Source organism: Odocoileus virginianus, chromosome 8, assembly GCF_023699985.2.
Source record: "Odocoileus virginianus isolate 20LAN1187 ecotype Illinois chromosome 8, Ovbor_1.2, whole genome shotgun sequence".
Lineage (NCBI taxonomy): Eukaryota > Metazoa > Chordata > Mammalia > Artiodactyla > Cervidae > Odocoileus > Odocoileus virginianus.
In genome coordinates this window covers 79,773,404-79,800,897 of record NC_069681.1, presented here as the reverse complement: position 1 = coordinate 79,800,897, position 27,494 = coordinate 79,773,404, and the positions used below count along the sequence as shown (strand labels likewise).

At 33.8% G+C, this 27,494-nt stretch overlaps 1 protein-coding gene across 7 annotated transcripts in view; it reads right to left on the bottom strand.

Moving 5' to 3' along the window:
* The window catches only part of NBEA (neurobeachin), a 642,892-nt gene that overhangs the window by 473,305 nt on the left and 142,093 nt on the right, over positions 1 to 27,494 (bottom strand). For all 7 annotated transcript variants that reach the window (XM_070471793.1, XM_070471794.1, XM_070471796.1 and 4 more), the window contains exons 9-10: positions 21,397 to 21,594; positions 20,644 to 20,777 (exon numbers count right to left, since the gene is read on the bottom strand). In XM_070471793.1, the coding sequence (XP_070327894.1) occupies positions 20,644 to 20,777; positions 21,397 to 21,594 (332 nt within the window). The remainder of the gene's footprint in view (positions 1 to 20,643; positions 20,778 to 21,396; positions 21,595 to 27,494) is intronic.

Genomic DNA, 27,494 nt, shown 5'->3' with positions numbered 1-27,494 from the left:
CAACTTATATATATATATATGTATACATATATTAAAATATCCTGAGAAATATGCAACATATTACTTATGTCCCATATATGCCCTCAGGAAAATTCATGAGAGCAAAGAAAATAAGATGATTTACATCATACTGAAATAAAAAGTGACAACTGATTACACAATGTATACACAAATACATAAAAGCACAAAAAGATATGTGCCAGACAAAGATAATGTACTCAGTATGTCTGTGGAATGAAGGAAGAAACAAAAGAAAAAGAAATGATTGCATTACATTAAGCTTTGTTAATGTATTACTTCACAAAATTACACAATTTTCAAATCAGCAGCACTGATACATGGCAGCATTCCTAATCAAGAAAATATATACTCTTCATAGTACATCTTTGTTGCAGTTTATAACAATAAATAACTCCAAGCCAAACTTTATCAATAATTAAAATAATACCCACTTACCCTGGTTTATAATATACCCCAAATTGTATATTTACATTCATATGAATTTCTAAATATATTTTAGATTCACAACTGCTCATTTCTACATGAAATTAAGAAAATTTGGTAATGAGGAAAATTTGAAGGCTCAAGAGGAACTAAAGTTATTCTATTTTCTGAAGTTACTCTAGTTCTTCAGGTTTCCATAGGATTAAAACCACATTTCTCTGATAATGTGGCTACTTTTGTTCAAATCAGAAATATTCTCATAAAAGTCAATAGAAAATTAGCATCATTATTATCACTATAAAAATTGATAGTTTAATGGAAAGCCTGATATAAGCTAGATAGTATATATTAAATATTTTAAATAAAATACTTAGTTACAAGAAATTAAAATTCAATTACATTAACTGGCCCTCTATCTTTAAACCACATAAAAGAAAACAGTAAACTAGTATTGCAAATCATTGATATTCTTGTACTTTGTCCTAAATTCAAAGATAGATATTTGTAAGAAGAACACAAATAGCAAGGAATCCCCTGGGATTTTATTTATTTAATGTTTCTGTTAAGAATACCTACAAGCAATCTAGTCCATTTTACATAAATTTTATCAATAGTCAAAGCCACTTCACAAATAATTGCTAAGCACTAGCACACATAATAGGTCTGCCTAAGTGTCTGAAAAATAAATGATGAAAACTATTGCATAGAGATTATACAATTTCCTGACCTGTTCATGGAATTCTTACCTATACCTGAGTTAGTGATTTAGTGGGAAAGAACAACTAAGATTCCTAAACATCAGCACTGCCAAAAAGAAAGACTAGAAATGCCTCACCATGGTTCCTATGGTCCAAGAAATAAAATGCAAAGTAAGTATTTCTTACAATAAATCACCCTCCTATACGGAACTATACAAAATGACAAAGATGCCGCAGATGTTCTTATTCTTTTACGTCAAAAGGAACACTCTTTCTCAAACAACTAATGAATTAATTGACTTCTAAACACGGTGGAGTTCCCTTACAAAATCAGAAATATCAATTTTACTATTCCAAAATATTAACAAAGACTAGCCATATAATGTTAATTTTACTTCAATTTTAACTATGACAACAATTGAAAAGTAAAATGCATTCACTAACAAAAGTATTTTTAATTTATACCTAAAACCCAATGCAATAGCAATACTACATCTTTTCAAAAATATCTTTAAAATAGGTATATTTGACATGGTGGACTTATTAGTAAATAGATGGCCATCTTCGAAGAGGTACATTTTCAAACATAATTTAACAAACTTACCAGTAACTAAAATGCATCGGATTGCTTCAGGGCTCACAATAAACTTGCAAAATTCTGTGTACTGCCATACAAAATTTCTCTCCATTCTTGCCTATTTCCAACTCCCCTAGATACAAAGGCAAATATAAAGGATACTTCAGCCCATTCCTATATCTCCTACATACCACTTCCTGTCTAGACACATCAGTTCATCTGTAGAGGATCTAAATATTTAGGATAAACCAAAAAGCAACTATCTGTGTCAGCCAAAACTAGTATACATAACACAACATTCTTTTGAAAAGTATAGCAATACCCAGAAACAGATTTTCACAGAAATATTTTATTTGATAGAGAAAAAGTAAACTGATTTTTATCTCAGAAAGTCAAATTGCTAAACTTTTCAACAGACAGTACTATAACATGTCCTGTAAGTAGTGATTCTACTTCAGGAATGGTTAAGGGTGTTTAATACCGTCTTTTTTTTAAGGAAAATGACACTAATAACCTAGAGGGTTATTTCTTCAAAATAATTAACATCTTTGGATTCTTAATGAACTTTAATTAAGAAATATTTATTTCAAATATACTAATAAAGGGCTAGACCTTAAGCAAAAATGAAGGAAATAATAATACCTCTATGACTTAGCATATTAATAATCTCTTTAGAGCTTACTGGTCCACATTATTAAGAATAACCACAATAGTCTTGGTCCATAAATAACTGATAATAATTAATAACTATGTATAAACATGACTCATTTTTGTTACTAATGAAAAAATATGTACTACCTTTAGGAGTCATTAAAATTTATGTAAATATAGATCTTGATTTTATTTTAATATAACTTAATCCATTTCAATTTCTTCATTATTTTTAAAAAAATAACTAATGTAGATAATCCATGTAATGTGATCTCAATTCTTATTATCTTCAAGGAATTTTACTATTTAAATATACAATATATCATAAAGATAGACCTAAAATATCTAAAATGATTAAGATTGAATATATAACCTAAGTTCAATTCAAAGAAAGTTCTTCGGGTACAGGAAACTGGCTTCTCAATTTGCATTGTACTGAAACAATCAAATTACCTCAGCCAGATGTGCTTTTTAAATGCATTAAGAAGAATGGAATTAATAATGTAAAAATCTGAAGGTTTCCTGAAATTCAACACCCTCTCCACTTACAAAAGGGTGTTTTTAATCTCCTAAGAAACCTAACAGGCAAAATAACTGTCAGAATAAATTCAGAAGTAGATTAAGTTCTAACAAGATTTAAGGTACCCGTAACAGAGGAAAATCTTTTGACTTTTTCATATGCTTTCATCTTTTGGGTAGCCCAATCCACTAGTGAGAAACACTGAAATCTTGCAAAAGACGAATAAATATATAAAATATCTAAAACATAGTTTCTATGCTATTTCTTTCACTACAAAACTCTTCCAAGATGAAAGCGATCCTAATAGGAATAAAACAGTAAAAGAAATCAACTCAAGTCCATACCCCAAATAATTTCACACTCAACATAATTAATTTCCAGTGATTCATACAAAAAACATCCCACAAGTTAGAGGAGTTAAATTCATTCACAGTTCAAAATTAGAAAGGTCTAAACCAAAAGTTTCTAACTCCAGGTACTTTTGGCAGTCACTTTTGAACCAAATGTTCCTGAAGATGCTAACTCAAAAGACCGCTACCTAACTGGCTACTTAGGCAATAAACCCTGGTACACAAATTGTCACATTCATCAATTCAGACATCAAATGGAGATACATGCCGAAATAAGTAAAATACATTTATCTTCAGTCAAATAAGGAAAACAGTGAAATGTGGTACAGCAAAATGTGAGGACAGATGAAATACACTGGAGAGCACATGAAATCATTAGGCCCTAAGCCATGGAATCTCTCCTCAGTATTTCTACCTTTTCTTTCAGCTTCAGAATTGAACTGCTATCACTGTCTTGGCTGTCAAGGAACATTATTTAAAAGTCCTACTAAATATTAGTCAGGCTATTACACGTTTTTACCTTTGTTGCTCTGGTAACAGATTTTATGTTTCATCAGCCTATTTTGTTTCTGACAAGATATATTAGAGCAAAAAAATTGTAACTGAAATCTTTCAAAGTTTGTCGAATGAAGAAAATGAAATTTTAAAATTTGTACATGTAAAGGAATAAATTCCAAACCTTTTAAGGCAGGCATCATTATGTGTAAGTTTATAGCATTTACCAGAATTTACATAGTATGACAACCAAATAGCCTTTTGATCATCTCTGTTCAGAGTTCTCTATAAACAACCAACAGGTATTTATTAAAAGGTTCCAATGTAAAAAAAGATAATGCTTAAAGCCTATCTGTAATTTAATTTCAGCCAAAGGATGTTCACAATGCCCTAAATGTCCTAGAATCTTTACAAAAGCTTTCTGGACATGTTACAAGTGGCACAGCCACTGTATGTGTAATCCTCATGAATACATGCGAAATTTAGAAATTTAATGATGTAACTCCCTAATGCCTAAGAACTTCAAAGCTTCAAAGGAAAAATAGAGATAAATTATAATGACAAATAGGTGATCTTAACTATATATTCATATGCTAACGCCTTTCAAGAGTAGAACATGCAAAGCAGGGAGGCCAAATAGCCAGGTCTTCTGATGCTGGGTCTACTTTCAGCCAAGCCCCAGCCTATTTTACAAAGGTAGGATTAAAAGCATACCTTGTAAGTGCTGAAACCATCATAAAATAAAATAAATATTAAAACAGCTAGCTACACAGAAAGGTGAAATAATTATTTGATAGCTAAGACTTCATATACGTTCAGGAATTTTCTATCCTTTTCATAATTTATTTCATTTTTAAACGATCTTAGTAAAATCAACTCCTTTACTTCTTTTCTGTGTGTTTGTGTGTGTATATAACATGTTACTGTAACTCCACCACAATCAAGATAAAAAACAAGTTCGATCACACACAAAAAAACTCATTTATCCTATCCCCTTAGACCTTTACAGTCACATTCTCCCAACAGCCAAAACAACCTTGGATAGCTACTTATCTCTGATAGTGATATAGTTTTGGCTTTTCAAGAAATGTTATATATATAGAATCATACAGTATGTAATCTTAATATGTATTTCTTGACCAAAATACATTGTCTGAGAATCATCCAAATAGTTGCATATATCAGAAGTCTCTTTTTTTTTAAATTTTAATTGATGAAGAGTATTCCCTTGAATAAACAGATTGTCTAAAGGGCACATCCGAATTGTACCTGTGCATGCTAAGTCGCTTAAATTGTGTCTGACTCTTTCTGATCCTATGGACCATACCCTGGCAGGCTTCTCTGTCCATGAGATTCTACAGGCAAGAATAACAGAGTGGGTTGCCAGGCCCTCCAGGGGAACTTCCTGACACAACCCAGGGATCTTTTATGTCCCCTGTCTTTTATGTCCCCTGAATTTGCAGGCGGGTTCTTTACCACTAATGCCACCTGGGAAGCCCAAATTGTACCAAGATTATGGCAATTATGAACAGGACTACTATAAACATTCACATAAAGGTTTTTGTGTGAACACTTTTCACTCATTTTCTCACAAATACAAATCCAGGAGTTAAAAGCTATTATGTAAGTACATGTTTAACTTTATAACAAACTGCCAGTTGTCAGAATGGCTGTACCACTTGCCAATCCCACCAGTAATATGTTCTAGTTGCTCTTCATCCTTGCTAGCACTTGGCTTCATGCATATTTCATTTTTTTTAGCCCTTCTAAAAATGTTCAGCTACATCTCAGAGCATTTTAAATATATCTGATAAGAATGTTAAACATTTTTTCATGTGTTATTTTGACATCCTTATACCTTCTTTCATGAAATATCTGCTCAATATCTGCCCATTTTTTAAAACTGGATTTTACGCTTTCTTACTAAGTGTTCAAGAGTTATAAAGATAGTCTTGATATGCGTTCTTTGTCAAATAAGTGACTTTCTATCATCTTCCTCCAATCTGTAAAATGTCTTCTCATTGTTTCTCTTATATTGTAGAATATTTTAACTTAGATGAAGCCAGTGTCAAATTTGCCAATCTTTTTCTTGTATACATCAAACTTTTGGGTCATGTCTAAAATGACCTTGCCTAGCCTAGATCACAAAGATTTTCTCCTATGTTTTCTCAAAGAGTCCTACAGTTTTATATTTTACATTTACAGTTGATATTTGAGTTAGTTTTTATTAAGGTGTGAGGTTGTAATCAAGATTCATTTTTAGCATACAACTATCCTTCCTCCTTTGGGGAGATTTTGCACCTTTGATAAAAACCAAACAAACAAAATTAAGAGTATCTATTTTAGTTTTAGACAAAAAGACTTCAGGGGAAGGAAAGTATCAGAGATTATGAGCAGCATTACCCAATGATAACAGAGTCAATTTTCCCAGACAACACCTAAAGTGTATATACCTAACAACAGTGTCTAAAACTATGTGAAACAAAAACTGATATAATAAGGAGAAATAGATGAAATCATTATCATAGTTGAAGATTTCAACATCCCTATCTCAGAAAAAGACAACTTGTGGTTAGAAAATTGGTTATGACTTAGTTGAACACAACAATAAACAAATAGCTGGAGATAACTGACAACTATATACTACTTCATTCAACCACAGCAGAATAAACATTTCTCTCAAGCTCACATAGAACATTCACTAAGACAGACTGCATTCCGGGAAACGTAACACATCTTATAAATTTAAAATGATGGAAATTACACAGTCTACTCTCAGATCACAATGAGATTAACTAGAAACCAGAAAGACCTTACACAGAAAGACAAATGGAAAATCCCATAATGTGAACATTAAACAATACACTTCTAAATAAAACATGAGTCAAGAAACCTTGAGAGATATTAAAAATATTTTGAAAAAATATAATGAAGAAATGAAAATGAAAATATGACCTATCAAAATTTGTGGAATAAAATGAAAGCAATGATTCCTGGGAAATTGATAGAATTGAATGCTGTGATACTGTGATTTTAATAAGAAATATCTATTTGTTCCTGACCCCCATTTCTGACACAGAGCTCTGACACAAAGCTCCCTTTAAATTTCTTAAGGGAGGGGAGCAATAAAGGTGTCTTTTGTCATGTTACTGAAGTGACCTTTAGAATTTACTTAAGAATGAAAGATAGTTGCCAACATAGCCAACCATATAATCAAAGGTTTGGAACTTTCAGTCCAGTCCCTCCCTCCTCCTTCCTACCTATTTACCTCCAGGGAGGGCAGAAGAGCTGGAGACTGAGTTCAATCACCAACAGTCAATGATTTAATCAGTGATGCCTATATAATGAAGCCACCATTTTAAAAAAGAGGGAAAAAAAATTACAAGGCTGGGAGAGATGCCAGGTATGTGAATAAAAGAAGGTGCTAAAAGTCTGGAACATCTGGAGAGGGAATGAATATGTTCTGTGTCCTTTCCACAGACAGCTTGCCCTGTGCGTCTCTTCCATTTGGATGTCCATCTGTATCCTTTATCATCTTTTTGTAATACACTATCTTTTTATAATACACTAGTGTTACCGCTACTGCTACTGCTAAGTCACTTCATTCGTGTCCGACTCTGTGTGACCCCATCCCTGGGATTCTCCAGGGAAGAACACTGGATTGGGTTGCCATTTCCTTCTCCAGTGCATAGAAGTGAAAAGTGAAAGTGAAGTCGCTCAGTCATGTCTGACTCTTCGCGACCCCATGGACTGCAGCCTACCAGGCTCCTCCGTCCATGGGATTTTCCAGGCAAGAGTACTGGACTGGGGTGCCATTGCCTTCTCCGTCCAGTAAATAAAATGTTTTCCTAAGCTCTGTGAACCACTCTAACAAAGTAATAGAATTCAAGGATGGGATGGTTGAACTTCCAGTTTATAGCCAGTCAGTAAGAAGTAGTAGTAACGACTTGGACTTGCAATTGGCATCTGAAGTCCAAGGAGGAAGCTATCAGGACCTACAATCTATAGTCAGTTGGTGACTTGCAACTGGCAATTAAAGTGAAGAAAGTAAGTCCTGTGAGACTGAGCCCTTAACCTGTGGGATTTGATGATATGCAAGATTTGAGTGTCAGAACTGAGTTAAATTATACAATACTCAGCTGGTGTTACAGAGAATTTGTTGGTGGTATGGAAGGAAAACAACACTTTTGCATGTTGAAACAGGGGTGTTCAGACTTCTGGAATGAGGTAATTTTTTTTTTAATATATTTAAAAAAAAAACTAAAATCAACAATATAAATTTCTAATTTAATAAGCTACAAAAAAAGAGAGTAAATTCAATTCAAAGTAAGCAGTAAAAATAAATAATAAGAATCAGAATATAAATCAAAGAAACTGAAAATAGGAAATCAATTAAAGCAAAAGCTGATTCTTTAAAAAGATCAATAAAATTGATAAGCCTCTGGCCAAACAAACAGGAAAAGAAAAAAAAAGAGAAATACTAGTATTAGAAATAAAAGAAGAAACATAGCCACACATCTTATGAAAATCAAAATAACAATAAAAGAAAGTGTGAGCAATTTTATGCTGACAGATTTGAAAACCTAAATGAAATTCAGAACCATCTGCCAAAAGTCACACAAGAAGAAATAAACATTTGAACATACCTTCATCTATTAAAAAAAAAAATGAATCAACAATTAATAAGCAGAAATCACCAATTCCAGTTGGGTTCATTGGTGAATTCTACCTAACATTTAAGGAAGAAATTATACCAGTTCTCTACAGCTTTTTCAGAGCATGGAAGCAGAGGAACTATTTTCCTAACTCATTATATGAAAAACTAAAATGAGTTAGGAAAAACTATTCAATGAAAAACCATCACTCAAACCAAAACTAGACAGTCATAGTAAGTACATTATAGACCAATATCTCTCATGAACAAATATGTGAAAATTCTCAACAAAACCTGACCAAATTGAATTTAAACAAGATAAAAGAATTATACACCATAAGCAAATGAGATTTATTCATTTGGCTCAAGATTAAAAAATCATTTTATGTCATCCAACAGCCATTACAAAGCGTCCCTAGTGGCTCACTGGTAAAGAACATGGTTCCAATGCAGGAAACTCAAGTTTGATACCTGGGTCAGGAAGATCCTCTGGAGAAGAAAATAGCAACTCACTCCAGTATCTTTGCAAGGGAAATCCCATGACAGAGTAGCCTGGTGTGCTATAGTCCACGGGGTCACAAAAGAGTCAGACATGACTTAGCAACTAAACAACACCAACAACAATCACCCATCACAGCAATATGCTAAAAAAAATTCTCAAGTTCATATCTATGGATGTAGGAAAAGCACTGGACCCAATCCAACAGCCATTCATGATAAAAACTCTCAGGGAACTAGGAATAAAGGGAAACTTTCTCAACTTTGATAAAGACTATAAAAAACCTACAGGTAATGCATTTAATGATGAAAAATTCAATTTTCCCACTAAGATCAGAAAGAAAGTAAGGATGTCCCCTCTCACCATCCCTTATCAACACTACACTGGAAGTCTTTGCTAATATGATAAGACAAGAAAAGGAAATAAAACATATACAAATTGGGAAAGAAAACACAAAACTGTTTTTGTTCACAAACAGTATGATTATCTATTTTAAAAATCTGAAATAACTAATAAAAAAAAAAGCTCCAGGAACTAATAATCTAATAGTTCATTCATTGCTGGTGGGAATGAAATGATACAGACATTTTGGAAGAGTTTGGAGGTTTTTTATGGGACTAAACATACTTCTACCAGGTAATCCAGCAATCATGATCCTTTGTATCTACCCAAAGGTGTTGAAAACATATGTATACACTAAAACATGCACACAGATATTTACAGAAGCTTATTTTTAATTGCAAAAACTCAGAAGCAACAAAGATGGCCTTCAGCAGATGAATGGAAAAATAAACTGTGATATATTTAGACGAATATATATTCAGTGCTAAAAATAAATGAGCTATCAAACCATGAAAAGATATGGAGGCACTTTAATTGCATATTACTAAGTGAAACAGGATAATCTGAAACAGTTGCACACTACATGATTTCAATTATATGACATTCTGGAAAAGGCAAAATTATGAAGACCATAAAAAGATCAGTAGCTGCCTGGGGACATTTGAAAGGGTAAAACAAAAAATACATTTAGGGAAGTGAACATACTTTTTATGATATTATAATGATATCTATATGGCATTATACTTTTTTCTAACCTATAAAATATATGACACCAAGAATGAGGTCTTAAATACGGAGTTTAAGTGATTATGATCTATCAAAATATATATATATTCATCCTTTTTAAAAAAGATGTTAAGATTTTAGTGACTGACACCGATTATAGGGGAGGGTATGTACTTGTAAAGAAAGGGAGTATATGAAAAATCATTTCTGCTACTTCCTTTCAATTTTATTATAAACCTGAATTTCTCTAAAAAATAACAAAAATAAAAATCAACTTAAAAATAAAAAGAATGTCAAAAGTAAGAGAAAATGAAGAACAGGTTATGAGCTTTATTTCAAGGAGGTTCAGTCTAAGATAACTTCCTCATGGTTTGGGGTATATGAACCTAAATATAAGGATGCTAGAGAAAAACCTCTGGGTGTTTTCCATCCAGGTAATAAGACCATGAATCCAGAAACAGAATAAAATAAAAGTCAATAAAGTTACAATACTAAATTAATTAGAATGTCCTGATGACACCTTATTAATTATTTTATTAAAGATTCCACTCATTGCACCTAAAGGTCATCATATCCACAGGAGGGAACAGGAAGAGAGCAGAAACACTTGGGAGTTTTACACACAGTTTCCACCAGAAATATTCTGTGCTTCTGAGTATGAACTGTGCATATTCAGGCATGTGGTAATTTTTCTCAGAAAAGCTAGTGATACTTAGTTTTAGACTGTATGAATATCATAATATCAAAATGAATGAAACAATTTACCTTATTTCAGAAGCAGTGTAAAGACATATAAAAACTAAAATAAATAAATGCTATTTTTCCATGCATAAAATAACATCTTCAGTTACAAAATATTATTAAAACATTGAAGGACAGAGAATGTGGATATGCAAACTAGAAGAAAGTCGAGGCAACAAATGCATAAAGATGTGACTGGTTACCAAAATTCCTGAAATTAATAATTTGTACTTCATTCCTTTGCCAAAACAATGCCTTTCTTTGTTTGTTTTTGGTCAAAGATAAAGCAGAAGCCTTCCTTTATGGCGGGAAAAATTCACAAAGCAAAATTATGTGTTGTAAATTAAAACAGCACAAAGTAACATAGCACTAAAAACAAGTTTCAGTAAATGTAAAGGAAACTTTTTATGAAGGAATTATTGTAGAAAAGTGACCATTTATGGAAAACACTTTAAAATGGACTGTAGAAAAAAAGCTTATTTGAAAAGTGAATGTAATCAGATATCATTAAGTCTGAAATAAACAAAATGTCCTTTTTTGTTGATAGCTGACAAACCCATTAAACTGTTAGATGTACTACAAACTGTATTACCAGATATCTTCTGTAAAGAATCCACTGAGGAAAAAAAACTTTGCTGACAAAGAAGAAAAGGCTATTTGAACATTACACTATATTTTTCCTATGTTTCAGGCAGAATACTGTATTTCAATTTTTATTTACAGATTAATTTCTACAATGAATTCAATGTAAATTCCATTTTACCTTACTTAAATCTCACTAAACAAACTATTATTTGGTTTCCTTCTTTAATAGCAACAGGGGTGTGTGTGTTGTTGTTGCTATTGTTTCATCACTAAGTCACGTCCAACTCTTCTGCAACCTCGTGCACTGTAGCCCCCCAGGCTCCTATGTTCATGGGACTTCCCAGGCAAGAATCCTGGAGTGGGTTCCATTTCCTTCTCTGGAGGGTCTTCCCGATCCAGGTTTGAACTTCAGTCTCCTGCACTGCCAGGTATGTTCTTTACTACTATACCACATGGGAAGCCCCAGTAGTGGTATACATACATCAAAGATATTTTCTGAGTCTGTTTCGCTTCAAAGAACACTTTCATTACCAGTTTTATAAACTTAAAAAAAAAAAAAAAAAGCCAAAATTGCAAATATGGATATAAAGAAGTGAAAGATATATAAATTCCTAAAAAATATACAGAAGATAATTCAACAGATACAGAGTTTTAAGTGTTTAAATACTTCTGGAAACCAAAATGATAATTATATTCTACATATACAAACAACAACCTTCATAAGGGATAGAACTATTACAAACAAGAACTGTTTTCACTTCTTTAGCCTATAGAAAGCACACACATTTCATTTTTTATGTCAGTTCCAGTGAAACAAATGTAGAAATATTTGATATTATATGTATAATAGGCACTTTTCCCTGAACTAAAAACCAGAAAACATGGTCAAAGGATTTTTATGTCATTCTGAAGTGAAAGTGGAAATTTACATTGTTAAGACACTGAAATGCTAAAATTTTCCGGTAATTTTATTAGTTTATATATGACAATGATGTTAATCAGGACTTCAAAACGAAAACTTAATTATTAAAGGGGCTATAAAATTTAAGAATATTACTGGAATATCTTTGGCTAGCAAGATAGTTTTTAGGGAAAGAAATCGATTTACACCCACTAAACAAACGAGTCATAAAAACAAGAGTATTCTTAATTATAAGATCACTGACACAAATGCTTTATGGGATTTGCTAAATTTTTTATAGCTTATATTCGATCAAACAATTAAACAACCTGTACTATAACTAGAAAGAGAAAGAACACTTTTCTGATACAAATATTTATATAATTACAAGAATTCATTTACATGATCACTTGTGGTTGGTTTTTAGTTTATAAAATTTGTCAGTTAAAAATAGCATTAAAATACATTTTAGTAACACAAAATTGCATCATATAAAATAGACTACCTACTATTCTCTGAGGAAATAAAACTCAATAATGCTTACTATGTACCAGAGGCTCCTTGTGATAGATATTTTATATATTCTATCTTACCTTAATTCATATTACTATCAGATAAAGACCACAGTACTAAAATCACTCCACACCTTGCAAAAGTGATTCTTAAGAGTTAATCATGGCAGTTCAGAGTGAGAGTTCCAGAATCAGGCTTTCAGAACTGTAATTCTGGTCCTAATCTGCCACTTAATCTCTGTGACCTTTAACAAGCATGAAATTTTTCTCTCCCTTATCAGCAGAGAGGATTAAATGAGATAATATAAACAGCTAATGGCACACAGTAAGCACTCATAAATGCCTTGTGTTAGTACTACACACCCTCAGATAGCCCCAGCACCTAAGAAGAGAGAGTTCAAAACAGAATACAAGTTTGAGCCTTAGTCTGCCCTAACAACAAAAGATGCACAACACTGTCTCTAAAAAGAACTACTCAGTGTATTTTTAATCCTTTGATATACAAAATCCTACTTATATCTTGTGCCAGTAAACAGGTATTTTTTCAGAACACATTATTGCTAAGTCAAACAAATGGGGAAGATTTGTTTTGCTTTCTAACATCTATAGAATTCAGTAACATGTACTCAAAAAAAGAGGCTGGGGGCTAAGTCGGAGAAGACAGGATATTAATAGTTAATGTCTTGATATATGATCATTCAACTCAAAGGACAATGGTATTTCTAATATACAGACTCTTCGTTACACACAAAATACGGAAGCCATGATCATTTCAAGATTAGAATTATACTTCTTGAAATCATTTATTAAACATTTGTTTATTATTTACTCATTATATAAGTATTTACTAAATGTTTAGTGAAAGGCAATTTGTTTAATTATTGCTCTCAATGACCGCTTGACAGAATGGGATTGAAAAGTCCAATATAAACATTACTAATCCATGAGAAATGAAAAAACTTCCAAATAGCTTTCATCACCGGCAGAATTACTCAAGGTGAAGATTGAGAATCATTATGAATAGGATGGAATCATTATAACAACTTTGCCTAGATGACTTAGTCAAAAAAATCACATTAAAAATACTGTATGTGTTTTCAAAAGCTATCATTTATCACATTTTTGGTTCACTTTTTGTTTGTTTCATGATAAAGGCTAAACTATTTGTCAAAAGAAAAAGCAGTGAAAACTCTTACTATTGGATATTGCTAATGGGGTAGCTACAAAATCTAAAAACCAGCTAAAGAACACCATCTCAAATCCTTGTAGGTGTTTTATAACTTGGTATTGGCTTCCAAACATGGGTTAACACATTCCTCATTTTTAAACCATTATACCTAGAAAATGGATAAGCAGTTCACAGTGTTTTAATCACTACAACTCTACAACTGAAATTCAAACTATGAGTCCTCCTTCATCACTTAAATAAGTAATTTTCATTGTAAATAATGTCATTGGTAGAACAGCTCAAACAGAAAATAATATGGCTCCTACCATAACAACCAATCTCTATGCTTGATGAAATATATTTAAAATATAAAACTGTAGTATTAGGATAATCTTAAATAACCTACTGTCATCCAAATAACAAACCCAGCATACATTCAGTGCCTATCAATTGTATCAATCTATGTATTTTATTGCATTTAATTTAATAATCTAGTGAGCTATTATTATTCTATAATGGTAGAAACTAAAGAACAAGATAGATAACACACTCAAAGTTGTATTAATAATAAATGCTATATAACACAACACTGCAAAGCAATTATATGCCAATAAATACTTTTTAAAATAATCATTGTTGCTGTTGTTCTTCTTCTTCAGTCCCTAAGTCACGTCTGACATTTTTAGACCCTACGGACTACAGCACCCCAGGCTTCCCTGTCCTTCACTATCTCCTGGAGTTTGATCAAACTCAGTGATGCCATACATCTCATCCTCTGGGGCCGCTTTGTCCCACTGCCCTTAATTTTTCCCAGCATCAGGGTCTTTTCCAATGAGTTAGCTCTTCACATCAGGTGGCCAAAGTATTGCAGCTTCAGCATCAGTCCTTCCAATGAATATTCAGGACTGATTTCCTTTAGGATTGACTGGTTTGATCTCCTTGCTGTCCAAGGGACTCTCAAGAGTCTTCTCCAGCACCACGCTTAAAAGTATCAATTCTTCTGCACTCACCTCCTTTATGGTCCAACTCTCACATCCATACATGACAACTGGAAAAATTAGCTTTAAATATACAGAACTTTGTTGGCAAACTGTGTCTTTGCTTTTTAATACTCTGTCTAGGTTTAGGTTTGTCACAGCTCTCCTTCCAAGGAGTAAGTATCTTCTAATTTCATGGCTGCAGTCACCATGTGCAGTGCTCTTTGAGCCAAAGAAAATAAAATCTGACACTGTTTCTACTTTTCCTCCCATCTATTTCCATGAAGTGATAGGACAGGATGCCATGATCTTAGTTTTTGAAAATTGAGTATTAAGCCAGCCTTTTTACCCTCCTCTTTTACCCTCATCAAGAGGCTTTTTAGTTCCTCTTAGCTTTCTGCCCTTGAAGTGGTATCATCTGCATTATCAGAGGTTGTTGGTATTTCTCCTGGCAATCTTGATTCCAGTCTGTGCTTTTCCAGCCTGGCATTTCGCATGATGTACTCTGCATATAAGTTAAATAAGCAGGATGACAATATACAGCCTTGATGTACTCCTTTCCCAATTTGGAACCACTCTGCTGTTCCATGTCTGGTTCTAACTGTTCCTTGTTGACCTGCATAGAGGTTTCTCAGGAGGCAGGTAAGGTAGTCTGGTATTCCCAGAATTGAAGAATTTTTCACAGTGTGTTGTGATCCACACAGTCAAAGGCTTTACTGTAGTCAATGAAGCAGAAGTAGATTTTTTTCTGGAATTCCCTTGCTTTTTCTATGATTCAACAGATATTAGCAATTTGATCTTTGGTTCCTCTGCCTTTTGTAAATTCAGCTTTTACAGCTGGAAGATCCTGGTTCATGTACTATTGAAGCCTAGCTTGAATGATTTTGAGCATCACCTTGCACACATGTGAGATTACCACAATTGTATACAATAGTTTGAATTCTTTGGCACTGCCTTTCTTTGGGATTAGAATGAAATCTTCTCCACTGATCTTCTCCAGTCCTGTGGCCACTGCTGAATTTTCCAGATTTGCTGGCATATTGAGTGCAGCACTTTAACAGCATCATCTTTTAGGATTTGAAATAGCTCAGCTGGAATTCCATCACTTTCACTAACTTTGTTCGAGTAATGTTTTCTAAGGCCCATCTGACTTCACACTCTAGGATGGCTGGCTCTGGGTGAGTGACCACACTGTCTTGGCTATCCAGTAAGACCTTTTGGTATGGTTCTGAGTATTCTTGCCACCTCTTCTTAATCTCTTCTGCTCCTGTTAGGTCTTTGCTGTTTCTGTCCTTTATTGTGCCTATCTTTGCATGAAGTGTCCCTTCAGTATCTCCAATTTTCTTGAAGAGCTCTCTAGTCTCTCCCATTCTGTTGTTTTCCTCTATTTCTTTATACTGTTCACTTAAGAAGGCTTTCTCTCTTTCCTTGCTGGTCTCTGGAACTCTCTTCAGTTAGGTATATCTTTCCCTTTCTCTTTTGCCTTTCACTTCTCTTCTTTCTATTTGTAAGGCCTCCTCAGACAACCATTTTGCCCTCCTGCATTTCTTTTTCTTGGGGATGGTTTAGGTCACCACCTCCTGTACAATGCTATGAACCTCTGTCCATAGTTTTTCAGGCACTCTGTCTGCCAGATCTAATCCCTTGAATCTACTTGTCACCTCCACTGTATAATCATAAGTGATTTGATTTAGGTCATACACTGGAGGTTTTCCCTACTTTCTTCAATTTAAGCCTGAAATTTGCAATAAGGAGCTGATGATGTGAGCCACAGTCACTTCCAGGTCTTGTTTTGCTGACTGTATAGAGCTTCTCCATCTTTGACTGAAAAGAACATAATCCGATTTCAGTATTGACCATCTGGTGACGTTCATGTGTAGAATCATCCCTTTTGCTATTGGAACACGGTGTTTGCTATGACCAATGTGTTCTCTTGGCAAAACTCTTGTTAGCATTTGTCCTGCTTCATTTTGTAGTCCAAGGCCAAGCCTGTCTGTTACTCCAGGTATCTTTTTGACTGCATATTTTTGCATTCTAACTACCTATAATTAAATGGACATCTTTTTTGATGTTAGTTCTAGAAGGTCTTGTAGGTCTTCAAAGAGCTGTTCAACTTCAGCTCCTTCAGCCTCTGTGGTTAGGGCAGAGACTTGGATTACTATGATGCTGCACGGTTTGCCCTTGAAACAAATCGAGAGAACCGAGAGCATTTGTCATTTTTGAGATTGCACCCAAGTACTGCATTTTGGACTCTTTGTTGACATGAGGGTACTCCATGTCTTCTACGGGATTCTTGCTCACAGTAGTAGATATAATGGTCATCTGAATTAAATTTGTCCATTCTGTTCCATTTTAGTTCACTGATTTCTAACATGTAGATGTTCGCTCTTTCCATCTCCTACTTGTATGCTGTATGCTCAACTGCTTCAGTCGGGTCCAACCCTTTGCCACCCTACAGACTGTAGCCCACCAGGCTTCTCTGTCTCCTCCTTAATCACATCCAATTTACCCTGATTCATGGACCTAACAGTCCAGGTTCCTATGAAATATTATTCTTCACAGCATCGGACCTTACTTTCACTACCAGACACAGCCACAACTGAGTATCATTTCCACTTCTGCGCAGCCTCTTCCTTATTTTTGGAGCTATTTCTCTAATCTTACCCAGTAGCATACTGGACACCTGTCAACCTGGGGGGCTCATCTTCCAATGTCATATCTTTTTGCCCTTTCATACTGATCATGGAGTTCTTGAGGCAAGAATATTGGAGTGGTTTGCCATTCCCTTTTCCAGTGGACCATTTTTTGTCAGATGGCAATAACAATAAATAAACTTGGGGTTTGAATTCAAGTTTTTCTAACCTGAACGTCCACACTAGTTAACAACTATAATATGTAGCCTTCATGATAAAACAAAGTCATAAAATTTCTCCTGTACATACAAAGCCTATTTTTAAAGGCTCTAGAAAATAATTTCTTCAATAAATTATTTTAATATTAAGACCTCAATATATACAGTAAAACTCATCAATGATTAGAACAATAATAAATTATAGTGTCAATAGAAGTGAGGACTATGTAAATAATAAAATGCTTCATAAACCAGGCTACTGAGTGGAGGAAAGTGCATGAAAGTAAGATGTTTTAGCTTGAAACATAAAAGGCAAAGGATTAACTTATTTCAGAGCTTAGCTCAATTTCTCCAAAAAGTAGTCCAGAATTAGACAATATTGCAATTTGGGGCATATATTTAGTATACAAAAAACATTTTCTAAAAGAGGCATATATAAAATTTTGTTGAAGATTTTTAAAGTTCAAATAGATTCGCATCCATCTGTGTGTGCCTGCATGTGTGCTAAGTCGTTTCAGTCATGTCCAACTCTGATGCTACGGCCTGTAGCCAGCCGGGAACCTCTGTCCACGGGATTCTCCAGGCAGGAATACTGGAGTAGGTTGCCATGCCCTCCTCCAGGGGATCATCCCAACTTAAGGATAGAACCCACATCTCTTTAAGTCTCCCGCATTGGCAGGTGGATTCTTTACCACTGGCACCTTATGGAAAGCCATCCCTATTCATCTAGAAGTTTAAAGTTAACTAAATAAGATAACATATCCTACTTTAAATTCTCATTCATATATATGAATTTAAGATAAAACCCAAAATTAAGGAATTCTATCAATCCTTGCCCTAAAGCTAACAATTTATGTTCTTCAAGTAGAGGGGTATGTTCCATTTTAAAATTTTTTTCAACATTTTAAAAACTGAAAGTATCACCACCAAAATGGTGGCCCTCCAAGCTTTAAATATAACAAAAGATTGCATTACTGATACACACAAATGTCCAAAAGCCAACCTCAGACATCAAGAGCTTTGAAGTAAATAATGAAAAACTATTAGATAAGAATTCAAAATAGCACATAAGTGAACCACAGGGGAGGGTTGAAATACATACCCAAAACAGGTATGTATTATTACTGAAATGGAAAGTGATACATTTCTTATTATACTTTTTTAAATGGCCATAAACTAAGAACATATATATCACTGAAAAAATTAAAGTTATTGCATGAAAAAATTAACATGAATAATATAAAAGGACTAAAAACAAATCCAAATGAAAATCAGAAAGCTGATCCTTTATACTGCCTTTTATCTGTTATAAAATAAATACAATTTAAATATAAAAATATAATATAAACACTAAAATGAGTTTTGAAAACAGGATATGACAAATAATCATGTCCTTGGTCCTGGTCCTTGGATGAATGGACCGGATACCTGTTAACTATAGTTTTAGCACTGAGATTTTATAACTATTCAATAATATAAATTATTATTAATCATTTCAGGTATAACATTCAAACTGCATAATCTTTCTAATATTTCTGCATGAAGCTAATCACAATATTTTAGGTTAAAATAATTATGGACATAATATTAATTCATAAGATATATTTAAATTACATGCGAAGTTTTCTAATTGCTATTTCACCTCTAACTTCTTTTCATTGTACTTACTAGGTTTTAAATTACTGATCATAATGTGTGCTAGTTCACTTAGATGATAAAGAAAACATTTGCATTTAAATTAGGACTGGGATTTCAAGTTTCATTTTTCAACTAAGCTGATCTGCCTCTCAAAAAAATGACTGAATATCTCATAACAAAGTAATATCTCAGAAGGACATGGCCTCCAGATTCATTTCATATCAAATGCTAACCATTACATTATACTGATATTTAAAAAAAAAGAAAAAAAGCATGACCCATGGCTGAGAGCTGAGTTACGTAAATATACAGGTCAGATTTATATTTAGATTCATCATTTACATAAAGATGGTCCCAATACAGGGACAATATTATGAGCAATATTAAGACAGAAGTTTGTTAATAGATAATTTAAATAATTAATATGAAAAATCATTTTACATCTCAAGAACTTTAAATTTTTCTCATCTTAATTTCATTCACTAGTTTTTCTATCAATTCAAAATTGGATGATCCATAAAGAATCTCATGTATATGTGTACTTATTAATGAAGCATTTCTATGTTACTGTTTAGTAAACTAAATTAATGTTTACTTATATAACTTTCCCTTTAAATTCTCAAAACATATACAGAAATAGTTAATCTATTTGTGTAATTCACATTTAACTTATGCCATAAATGATTCGAAGGAAAAGGTTAAATTGGAGTTTAATACACAAGGTATTTTTTTAATTTAAGAAAAAGAAGCTATAAAAATTGCACTTGAAATAAATCTAATTAGAAAATTCTGAATATATAAAACATGGATATGCCACTAGTTAGATTTAGGTTCTCAAACATAAGAAAAAAGGCTAATTTCAATTAATACTGTGCTAGTATTATGATACTAGCATTATAGAATACTACTAATATTTAGGATATAAATTATATAAGTGTTATTAAATACTATTCTTGAGAATAAACTTTACCCTAGTAATTCTGACAGGATTTCACCAACAATTCAAACAATGAGCATTCATTTGCAAAGTGAAAGGCCAGGACTGACACTTTTCCTACTTCATATTATAATCACTATGCTATACCTAGTAAGAATTTTTTTATTTCTTATCAAGGAAGTCACTCCTTTGTGGTTAGAAAACCTGTCAACTTTTTTTACTTTGCGTAAATATATCTGCCTTAATCCTAAAGAAACGTTATTAGCATTTTAAGAATAAAAATCAGTATTGTAATATATTTACATAGCACCAAGGGCACCATGCATAATCTAAAAAATTAAAAGATACCATAAATTACATATTGAAAGAAAACTTACCAGACAGTGGTTTCCACTTGACTGTCATTGAGTTGCCGGTTGTCTAGTTGTGCAAAAAGTGGGAAAAGCACTTGAATCCCTCCAATTGAATGAATTGCACTATGAATTGAATGTGTAACTATAGCTTTTACATCCTACATTCAAAAACAAAAATGTTAAATTTTCTAAAGCATGTTATCACACTTTCCTTGTTTCAAATAACTTTGTAAGAAAATTAAATAAAATAGATATTTTAAAATCTATTTTTAAAATTTTAAATAAAAATTATATAATTTTATACACATTTAAAATAACAGCTTGAAATATTTTGATAATCACTTAAATTTAAAGCTTAAGTTGAGAGATTTTTACACTGAAAATATGAGTGTCTAAATCAAAATATATTTTAAAATAAGAGATGCTATTAATAGATATAAAAGCACTCAAGTACTTTTTATGTTAAGGAGTTACACATTCTTATACCAAAGTATTTTTATATTTACATTTAGCTATTTACAAATTCACTGATTTTATTTCAAAGGATAAGAAACATATAATACAACAGAAAAGACAGATTTCCTACTAAGGAGACAAGTCGAAGGTAAACTATATTGCCATATAAAATGCAGAAGGCAAAAACACCATTCAAAGAACTAGAAGACCAAAAAAGAAAAACAAAAAGCAACTGGAGATTTACAGGTGAGCAACGTATAAAATGTAAAGTAAAGACACAATGTTGATGAGAACATTAAGACTAAGCTACTATTCACCCACCTGGAGCATAAGAGCATGTGGGGAATGCACAAAGATCGATGCGTTTTCCTTTGGTGATGATTCCAGGCATAGTTGAGCATCAGTGGCTTTAGCATTATATGTAAATGCAATACTACTTGCAAGTTTCCCATCATACAGAACCTGTTTATGATGTTCTGCTAAATGAATATCACTTTCAGACTTAAACTTGAAGGTGCTCTGAAAAAATAAAACTTAAGTTAAACACTCTTTATTATTATTATTATTTTTTCATTTATTTTTATTAGTTGGAGGTTAATTACTTTACAATATTGTAGTGGTTTAAATGAAACATAATAAAAATCTCAAGTTTTAAAACACAGAAAAATTTAAGATAAATGATTTGCTGTGACATTTCCATGTGCTGGGTACTTGTCAGTGGCATTATTCTGTTATTCTCACCTCAGTTCTATGAGCTACAGTTTATTATGCTAATAAACACACTCAAATCTTCATGTTATCATTTTTACTAAAATTTTGATTATATATAAAATAATTTTATTAAGATAGTATAAGGTCAGATGGTATTAAATGTAAATAGGCTTTTACTTCAATAATTCATAACATAAATTTAAATTTTTCTTGTTAACACTTTCAAAAGCATGTATAGAAGTAAACAGTGCCCGGCACACGGACTATTAATATAGAAACAAGGCTATCAGTTGAGACTAAAGAAAGTTTATTCACAAAAATATGTCTTTATTACAAAAAGTGTATCGAGATAGTGATATTGATGCTATTCCACAAAAAATCACAATAGCCATGTCAAAACCCAGAAGAAAAGGTCATGTTACCACTTGAAATGAAGGACAAGAAATAAAGATGTACTAACTGCAAAATAAAAGTATTATTACAAACAGTTAAAATTTCTCTGCAGGTGTATGAAACTGACAATGATAAATAAATTTAACATTTGCAAAAATCACATATTAGTATCCCATCACTATATGGCAAATAAATGCGGAAACAATGCAAACAGTGACAGACTTTCTTTTCACGGGCTCCAAAATCACTGCAGATTGTGACTTCAGCCATGAAATTAAAAGACATTTGCTCCTTAGAAGAAAAGCTATGACAAACATATACAGCATATAAAAAGCTGAGACATTACTTTCCCAACAAAGATCCATATAGTCAAAGCTATGGTTTTTCCAGTAGTTATGGATGGATGTGAAAGTTGAATCATAAAGAAGGCTGAGTGCCGAAGAATTTAAGCTTTTGAACTGTGGTGTTGGAGAAGAGTCTTGAGAGTCCCTTGGACTGTGAGGATACCAGATCAGTCAATTCTAAAAGAAATCAGTCCTGAATGTTCACTGAAAGGACTGATGTTGAAGCTGAAACTCTAATACTTTGGCCACGTGATGCAAATAACTGACTCACTGGAAAAAACCCTGATGCTGGGAAAGATTGAAGGTAGGAGGAGAAGGGGACGACAGAGGATGAGATGGTTGGATGGCATCACCGACTCGATGGTCATCAGTCTGAGCAAGCTCCTGGAGCTGGTGATGGACAGGAGAGAGGCCTGGAGTGCTTCAATCCATGGGGTCACAAAGAGTCAGACACAACTAAGCGACTGAACTGAACTGAGTGCAGATCAAACATGTCAGGACAAATTTAGCCAGTTATCTACAGTTTTCTGAACCACTACTGAAAGAGTCTTACTAACTTGAACCTGGATGCAGATTGCTCATTATTAGCATGCCAGAAGACAGGAGCAGTATGAAAAATGAAAACTGTGTGTATGTCGCGATGGATGGTACCTTTACTTTTTGAATGTATATATGTCTATATATTTGAATATTAGAAATAAACTAAGAAAATGTCACTATTTTGGATCAGATCTTTCACTATCTTCTCAATTAAATGGGGTGTAGAACATTACCTCTCATCTCAATGTTCCCTAATTTAATCGCTTTTATAATTCACAGATTCAGACAAGATAGAGGTAACAAGCAAATTAAAACATACCTAAATCAAAGACTCTATTTCAATTCCTAATGTACTAAAGAATAGGTGACAATTATAACATGAAATTGAAACAAAAAATTCTTTTAAAGACATTTTAATAAATATATGAGTTAACTACTGGCAATATAAAATTCATGTAATTGCCTCCTTCACTGGTTGCTTTAGTATTGTAAAATAAATACTTCAATATGTATGTCAGTAAAATCATAAATGGTCAACATGTTTAACAGCTAATATTTTTTAAGATGCTATTTAAAAAAATTATTGTAGTATAGTTGATTTAAAATGTTGTATTACTTCCTGCTACACGTCCACTTTTTTTTAATACAGTCTTCCCAATAGGTCATTATGGAGCATTGAGAAGAGTTTCCTGTGCTATACAGTAAGTCCTTATTAGTCATCTATTTTAAATATAGCAAAGTGTATATGTCAATCCGAACATTTGGGTTTTTAACACCTTTTTAGAGTGAAATTTAACAAATCTGTTAGAATTTTGACCTATTTTGTGAACCAAAGATGAAAAGCGCTATTAATTATTTTAGAGGAGTAAAAGAAAAGAGCTAACTTGTAGAAATAAAATTATTTAATTGAGGGAATTTGGAAGAAGAGTATACAGAACACTGAAGCACTGGGGAAGCTGACCAAATAAGTGAAGACTACAGAAGTTGGACAAGATAAAAGCAAACTGTAGGACAATCTGGTAGAGAAGTGATGTGTCCTTATACTGATGATAATATACCAAGAAAAGCAATATGTAAAGGATGGGAATAGCAACTGAAGAAAAGCAATATGTAAAGGATGGGAATAGCAACTGGAAAAAAGAGCAATATATGCTCTTAGTAGAGGCTACCTTAAGGACTTTTTAAAAAATTTGACATCAAAAGCAAAGACAACAAAAGCAAATATTAACAACAAAAGCAAATATTAACAAGTGGGACTACACCAAACTACAAAGCTTCTGCACAGCAACAAAGGAAAAATATCAAAAAAAAAAAAAAAAAAAGGAAATCTACCAAACTAGCAGAGAATATCTGCAAATCATATATCTGATAAGGGGTTAATATACAAAATATAAGTAACTCATACAACTCAATAGCAAAGAAACAATTCATTTCAAATACAGGCAGAAGATGTGAACACATATATTTTTTTCTGAAGAAGATGCAAAATAGATACCCCAAAGGTACATGAAAAGGTACTCAAAGGCATTAACCATGAGAGAAACACAAATCAAAACCACAATGAAGAGTATTATCAGAAAAACAAGAGATAATAAATGTTGGTGAGGATGTATAGAAAGGCAGAGAATAACAAGGGTGTTCACATCCAAGGATAAATAAATGAACAAAGAAAAAGTGGGATATATGTACATTGGAATGTTAGTCATAAAGAAAGTACGCTATCTTTATTAGTTGGAGGCTAATTACTTTACACTATTGTAGTGGTTTTTGCCATACATTGACATGAATCAGCCATGGATTTACATGTGTTCCCCATCCTGAACCCCCCTCCCACCACCCTCACCATCCCATCCCTCTGGGTCATCCCAGTGCACCAGCCCCGATCACTTGTCTCATGTATCCAACCTGGACTGGTGATCTGTTTCACACTTGAAAATATACATGTTTCAATGCTATTCTCTCAGATCATCCCACCCTTGACTTCTCCCATAGAGTCCAAAAGTCTATTCTATACATCTGTGTCTTTTTCTGTCTTGCATATAGGGTTCTTGTTACCATCTTTCTAAATTCCATATAAAAATAAAGGGAAAAAAAAAGGAAAAAAAAAAACTCTTACTAGTTTACTAAGTAATTGTTGAGTTAGAAAAAAATAATAAAATCTTGTTAACAAACTCTTAAAAAAAAAAAAAAAAGAAAGTATGGTATCTTGCCATTTACAACAACGTGCATGGGCCTTAAGAGCATTATGAGAAGTAAAATAAGTAAGACAGGCAAAAGTTAAATATTATATGATCTCACTTGTGTGTGGTACCTAAAAGAAAAACAAACAAACAAATAAATAAATGAACAACCAGCAAGCTCACAGATACAGAGAATAGACAGATGGTTTGTCAGAGACAAAGGAGGTGGTGGTGGTGATCAGTCACTAAGTCACGTCTGACTCTGTGACCCCATGGGCTGCAGTACACCAGGCTCCTCTATCCTGTCCTATTTCCTGGAATTTGCTCAAATTCATTTCCATTGGGTCAGTGATGCTATCTAACCATCTCATCCTCTGTCATCCCTTTCTCCTTTTGCCTTCAATCTTTCCCAGTATCAGGGTATTTTCCAAAGAGTCAGCTCTTCCCTTCAAGCAGCCAAAGTATTGAGGAGTTTCAGCTTCAGCAATGAATATTCAGAGTTGATTTTCCTTTAGGATTGACAGGTTTGATCTTGCTGTCCAAGGGACTCTCAAGAGTCTCCTCCAACACCACAATTCGAAAGCAATTCTTCAGTGCTCAACCTTTTTTAGGGCTTCCCAGGTGGCGCTAGTAGTAAAGAATCTGCCTGCCAATGCAGGAGATGTAAGATATACACGTTCGATCCCTGAGTTGGGGAGATACCGTAGAGGAGGAAATGGCAACCCACTCCCATATTCTTGCCTGGAAAATCCCATGGACAGAGAAGCCTGGAGGGCTACAGTTCACTGTGTTGCCAAGAGTGAGACATGACTGAAAGCAGTTTAGCACAGCCTTTTTTATGGTCCAAATCTCGCATCCTTATATGACTAATGGAAAAACTATAGCCCTGACCATATGAATCTCTGTCAGCAGAGTGATGTTTGGTTTTAATATGCTTTCTAGGTTTGTCCTATCTTTCCTTTCAAGGAGCAATCATCTTTTAATGTCATGGCTGCAAGTCATGGTCTGCAGTGATTTTGGAGCCCAACAAAATAAAATATGTCACTGCTTTCACTGTTTCCCCTTCTATTTGCCATGAAGTTATGGGACTGTACACCATGATCATAGTGTTTTGTTTTGTTTTTTTCAACGTTGAGTTTCACAAATTTGGGGGGTGGGTAAATTGATGAACCCCATGTCCAAGGAGTGGCGGCTACATGCGCACAGGAGGGCCAAGAGGAGCGACTCCACATTCAAGGTCAGGTGGGGTGGTCGTGAGGAGATACCCCTCGTCCAAGGTAAGGAGCAGTGGCTGCGCTGTGATGGAGGAGCCTTGAAGAGATACCCCACGTCCAAGGTAAGAGGAACCTAAGTAAGACGGTAGGTGTTGCCAGAGGGCATCAGAGGGCAGACACACTGAAACCATAATCACAGAAAACTAGCCAATCTGATCACAGGACCACAGTGGTGTCTAACTCAATGAAACTAAGCCATGCCGTGTGGGGCCACCCAAGACGGACAGGTCATGGTGAAGAGGTCTGACAGAATGTGGTCCACTGGAGAAGGGAATGGCAGATCACTTCAGTATTCTTGCCTTGAGAATCCCATGAACAGTATGAAAAGGCAAAATGATAGGATACTGAAAAAGGAACTCCCCAGGTCAGTAGGTGCTCAGTATGCTAATGGAGATCAGTGGAAAAATAACTCCAGAAAGAATAAAGGGATGGAGCCAAAGCAATACCCAGTTGTGGATGGGACTGGTGATAGAAGCAAGGTCCGATGCTGTAAAGAGCAATATTGCATAGGAACCTGGAATGTTAGGTCCATGAATCAAGGCAAATTGGAAGTGGTCAAACAGGAGATGGCAAGAGTGAATGTTGACATGCTAGGAATCAGAGAACTAAAATGGACTGGAATGGGTGAATTTAACTCAGATGACCATTATATCTACTACTGTGGGAAGGAATCCCTTAAAAGAAATGGAGTAGCCATCATGGTCAACAAAAGAGTCTGAAATGCAGTACTTGGATGCAATCTCAAAAAGGACAGAATGATCTCTGTTCATTTCCAAGGCAAACCTTTCAATATCATGGTAATCCAAGCCTATACCCCAACCTGTAATGCTGAAAAAGCTGAAGTTGAACGGTTCTATGAAGACCTACAAGACCTTTTACTACTAACACCCAAAAAAGATGTCATTTTTATTATAGGGGACTGGAATGCAAGAGTAGGAAGTCAAGAAACACCTAGAGTAACAGGCAAATTTGGCCTT